Genomic DNA, 5,917 nt, shown 5'->3' with positions numbered 1-5,917 from the left:
TAAAAATACATAAGACCAAAAAACCCCCTCCAGCTCTGTAGAACCCCTCTTTAAAATAACAATAGTTTTTTATTTTTATTTATTTTTTCTCCCTCTCTTGGTTTTAACAAAATGTATGTTTTTATATTAATTTTAATATAAATAATTTTTTAATAAAGTTAGTTTAAAATTATGGTATTTATCCCCGTTAATAAACTATTCAATTATCGATATATCTATAATATAGCACGATATTAATCCAAACCCATCACCATAAATAATAAATAGCTCTAGGAATCACAATAATTTGAGCTATATGAGCTTTAATGTATATTAAAGGAATATTTATTGCGAGTGTATAATAGGATGTTATATTTGTAAACAGGAAGTTACGCCCGGATGTAGAAACGTCCATATATTTTCTAAAGTCACTAAATAAGTTTATTTTCAAATCTGGTTTAGGTGATTAATATCGCTAGACCAACAATAGACATGTTACATATGTTACATATGAATTTTAAGACAAGTTAAGTTACGTTCCCTAAACAAATCCGGGTATGATGTAGGAGAGGTTATAGTATAAAGAGCCTCTGTCAACAGGAAGTGATGTCCTTTGAAGACGCTGTGTGTGACGGCGAAACGCGTTGACGCACTTCCGGTTGCGGACGTAACGTCATTTCCGGTCGGGAACTTCCTGTATGTGGAACGCACGCCAAGAGCGGCGCCACTTGCTTTGTATGCTATATGCCATTTTTATCCTTTGATCTTGTAAGTATTCAATCGTATTTTGGGGAATAAAATTATACCTACGTACTTCACGATGTATGGCCCTCTTTTCTTTTAATGGTGTTATCGGGAACGATTTCCATACGGAGGACACATCGGAGGAATTCCATATCTGATCCTGGGCAAATGTGCAATAAAACCAAGGGCTTTTATACTATCTAATTCCGGTGAGTGGGGAACCAAGAGGGCACCTTCACCTCACAAGCACCTTTATTTACTTGGCACTTTGGCACCTTTTTGGATTATCAATAAGGACTTTATTCCACCATTTTTGCACTTTAAATCTCACATTTTGAATGTTTATATTTTAGTCTAAATATGCACTTTAAAATATTTCTATAGAAATTTATGCACCTTAATGTGATTAATATATTTTATTATTACATATTGTATTCACATGATATAGATTGGTTTTAATTTAAATAATTTGTAATTTTTTGTAGTAATTTGTTGCTAGCGCTGCATTAATTTGGTTTTATTCATTTATTCTAAGAATTTCTTAGTGTTGCAGCAGCTGCACACCTTTACAGTTTTTTCACAGAATAACATATCACTACTGTGTAGCGCGGGTTTAAATTTGTTTTTTCAGCTTCAAAAATCTAGTTTCTGTAGGGAAATAGACTGGACTGTGCTGCATGGAAAAGCTGCACAAATAGTAGAACTAGATAGACAGAACGATAAATCCTTTAACAGGTAAAACAGCTCCAATATATGTGAATCATCTGTGTATTTAGCTGTTTGTCTGCTGTTTGGTTTAAAGCTGGATACACACTATACAACTTTTGTTGTTTGATTTCCTTTAGATTTACCTTCAACTATGTAGTGGAAGGGCTTGCCTGATTGCATAAAAATTGAAATTGTTTAGGTTTGACCTCATATTATATGGTTTTGGTAGATCTAAAGGAACAACACCTATAGAAAATTGTATAGTGTGTATCCAGCTTTGGGCCATAATTCCTAATTTGCACACTTCTTCAGTAAGTGAATCAGAAAGTACTAAACTGGTCATAAGTGGCTTTAATTTTGGTCATTTCCTGTAAACACCGAAACGAATTGGCCAAATAGTGACTATATCCCATCAAATGTTGTCAATGTTTAATGTAGTAAGCTGGCAGTAGAAATTCCTCCATCCACGATGTTTAGCAAATTGATTGATTCGTGGGCTGAACAGAGAACTCAAAATGTGTATGGTTGGCCACTTGTCCTCCAGAAAATGTACCCCTCTTCATGACCAGGCCATTTTTTGAAATACGGCACTGCGTTACTTTGACTGACAATTACTGAAAATAATGTACCCAAATACAATTTATGTCCTCTTTTCCTACAAATAGAGCTTCCTTTTGGTGGTATTTGATCACCTCAGTTGTTTTTATTTTTTGCGCTATTTAAATTTGAAAAAAAAAAAAAAAATATTTTTTACTTTCTGCTCTAAAACATGTCCAATAAAAAAACTTAAAAAACAAATTTCTTCGGTAATTCAGGCCAATATGTATTCTGCTACATGCTTTTGGTAAAGAAAATCCCAATAAGCCTATATTGATTGTTTTGCGCAAAAGTTATAGTGTCTACAAACTATGGGATATATTTTTTACTAGTAATGGCCGTGATCGGCGACTTATAGCAGGACTGCGATACTGTAAACAAATAGGACACTAACTGACACTTTTAAAACTTTTTGGAGACCAGTGACACTTATAGAGCAATGAGTGCTAAAAAATATGCACTATCACTGGACTTCGCAGGAACACAGAATTAATGCCTTCTGTACTGACAGAATGGCGATCTGCCTTGTTTATTTGGGCAGGCCGCTGTTCTCCCTCTGTATCGAAGGATCAGCAGTTTCCGGTGGACATCGAGTCCGCTGTACCCGCCGATCAGCTCCAGCTGTGTATAATCATAGTGGAAGCGGGCCCCTGGTGACGCGAATGCCCACCCCAGACCCAGAAGTGTGGGATCACGTACTAGGTATATGATCCGGCACAGCCGTGCCACTTTGTTGCCGTATCTCTAAGTTATACAGTCGGGAAATGGCCAGAGTGGGTCAGACAACCAGCATTTTTAGAAAATGGTTAAAAATGGAAACCTGCTTTGGAGACTAGACTACAAATATACAGCACAGCAGTGCTCTTTGACTTGGAAGAATGTGGGAGTGCTGTCCACCCTTTTCGTAGGGTGTTGTTTCTGCATTAAGTTGCTCATTGATCTAAGGTACATATAATAATGATAAAACATACAATAATAATAAAGAGATCAACAGAGCAGAAATCATCCAAATGGGGGGGGGGCCTCCACTCAGGGTACCACTGACTCCACCACCTTTACGGTCCTTCACTGGTTATTCAAAGACAACACCTCAGAGTAATAATAGGTAGGAGAATGGACAAGAGAACATAGAGTAGTATGCTAAAACCACATGATTTATTAAAAGCACAAACACTCCTTGCTGGGAGAGATGTGCTAATGCACTACAAGGTACTCCTCCTATATATACTTGATAGTGGACACTGATAGAGTACAGGTGTGTGTGTTTGGGGTGGGGTGCTCAACCGCAGAAGTCTGGTCAGACCGAATACATATTAAACAAGCAAAAAGTTGGGGGAGCAAACCCTGAACATGTATTTCTAAAGCTGGTGCAGCTATGAACCAAGCGACATGCATATTAAAAAAGAATAGCGCACACATGCAAAAGAAATGACTATCAAATATGAAGACAATCCATAAATAAAAATGGGGATTTGGTCCCACCATATGGCCATATCGTGCTCAAGCCCACCACTACGTCAAAGTACCCCATTGTCAGTGGGTCCTACACTATCCATAAAAAAGGATGAATCCAGCCTCTCTAACCCTTGGAGACAACACTCCTTGCTGGGAGAGATGTGCTAATGCACTACAAGGGACCATATGGCCTTGTAGTGCATTAGCACATCTCTCCCATCAAGGAGTGTTGTCTCCAAGGGTTAGAGAGGCTGTACCAGCTTTAGAAATACATGTTCAGGGTTTGCTCCCCCAACTTTTTGCTAGTTTAATATGTATTCGGTCTGACCAGACTTCTGAGGTTGAGCACCCCACCCCACCCCCCCCCCCCCACACACACACACACCTGTACTCTATCAGTGTCCACTAACAAGTAGATATAGGAGGAGTCCCTTGTAGTGCATTAGCACATCTCTCCCAGCAAGGAGTGTTGTCTCCAAGGGTTAGAAAGGCTGGATTCATCCTTTTTTATGGATATTGTAGGATCCACTGACAATGGGGTACTTTGACATAGTGGTGGGCTTGAGCACGATATGGCCATATGGTTCAGGGTTTGCTCCCCCAACTTTTTGCTTGTTTAATATTATATAGTGTTAGCAAACCAACCAAAACTGGATTTTCATATTATTCCTAAAACATATCACACAAGTGATGTATTTCAGTTTATCGAACAAAGAAGCCATCTGGACGAGAAGCAAAACATTTTCAAGATGTTAGACTTTGCTACCTCTATACATGATCTGGATGACTAAAAACCATAACCAAACAGTAATTTTTTTTTTTTTTTTTTTTATATTGCAGATTTATGAATTCAATCGAAAATATGTGTGGAAACAATTATACAAAAGTCTCAGAATTTGTTCTTCTAGGATTTGGAAACCTTCACAAATTAAATGTTGCATTGTTTATAGTCTTCCTAATCATCTTTATATTCACTATCACAGGAAATCTTCTGATCATTGTATTAGTATCCATCACTGCAGCACTTCAGACACCCATGTATTATTTCCTAAGTCATCTCTCATTTTCAGACCTGTTGATGTCAACCAACATTCTTCCAAACATGCTTGGCAGTCTTCTTTTTGGGGAGAAAATAATTACATACTGTGGCTGCATCACACAACTTTATTTTTTCTGTGCTACAACCATTACAGAATGTCTCCTCCTCGCAGTCATGTCCTATGATCGGTACTTGGCCATCTGTAACCCTTTGAGATATTCCAGTATCATGGGCATGATAATTTGTGTCAATCTTTCGGCTTGGCCATGGCTGTTGGGTTTTACATTAAATCTTATAGGCGTTTTGACTCTGTCAAATTTTGACTTTTGTGCTGATAATGTCATTGACCATTTCTACTGTGATCTCGCCCCTCTTCAGAAGCTCTCTTGTTCAGACACCTCTTTGGTTGAACTTGAAGCTTTTATCTATTCCATACCGACATTTATTTTTCCATGTGGTTTTATCATAGTGACATACATCTATATCTTCCATACTATTTTCAGCATACTGTCCAAAACAGGCAAACAGAAAGCATTTTCAACCTGCAGTTCCCACCTTTTTGTGGTGGGGACATTTTACGGGACACTGATAGCTAAATACATGATACCCACTAGAGGACACTCTTTGCTTATCAATAAGATTGTATCTTTACTTCACACTGTGTTTACTCCTTTATTTAACCCTATTATATATAGTCTGAAGAACAAAGATATCAGGACAGCACTTCAAAAAATTTCTTAAGCCTAGTACACACGATCACGAGCTGCAATGTAAAGTAGTGAGTGTGCAGCTTGTATATGTAATAAAGTACAGCGCCACAATAACAAATAGATGGAAGAAAAGCATAGACTAAACAAAGTCCATAAAGTCCGTGAAACCAGATGCTGAAGTGCAGAAATGAATGCAAGAAGATTCCAACACCATAAGTAAGAACACAATCCTGACGGTCACCACGTGCTCATATAAGGTGATTCCCTTACCAGAACTTTAGACCCCCTGTTACGGAACGTCATCCAAGCATAGAACATGGAAATAACCACCAGAATAGGGTCCACTCCAAGGTCCAGCACCAGATCCACCACTTAACTTCATCCAGAGTATTAAATCCTCATATGTTCAAGTGCCTCAGATAATGGATGATAGTATCCCTCCAAAAAAAAAAAAGGGGGCTCAAATAGTGAAGTATGCACATTTATTTGAGTAAAAAAAATCAAAGAATAGAACTCACATGACATCTGTGTGATGAAGGCATGTAGTTACAGTTACAGTGGCTGGAGGCTTGTCTGCATGAGGGCTGGCGTGGCTGACGCGTTTCATCTTGCCATCAGACGTTGTCAAAGGCCAGCTTGTATAACAGTCTAAATTTGCTGTCCCCTCAAAATAACTCAACACACA

At 38.1% G+C, this 5,917-nt stretch overlaps 1 protein-coding gene across 1 annotated transcript; it reads left to right on the top strand.

Moving 5' to 3' along the window:
* Positions 1-4,327: 4,327 nt before the first annotated feature.
* LOC309566216 (olfactory receptor 5AS1-like) lies at positions 4,328-5,263 on the top strand (the record flags this gene model as incomplete). Its single annotated transcript, XM_082271314.1, has 1 exon — positions 4,328-5,263. One exon carries the CDS (start codon positions 4,328-4,330, stop codon positions 5,261-5,263), a length of 936 nt encoding a protein of 311 aa, XP_082127440.1.
* Between the last annotated feature and the right edge of the window lie 654 nt (positions 5,264-5,917).

The sequence above is a fragment of the Pelophylax lessonae genome (assembly GCF_965119305.1).
Source record: "Pelophylax lessonae genome assembly, chromosome: 11".
In the NCBI taxonomy this organism is placed as follows: domain Eukaryota; kingdom Metazoa; phylum Chordata; class Amphibia; order Anura; family Ranidae; genus Pelophylax; species Pelophylax lessonae.
Note: the sequence above shows the minus strand (reverse complement) of the source record. Positions and strands in the feature narration are given on the sequence as shown.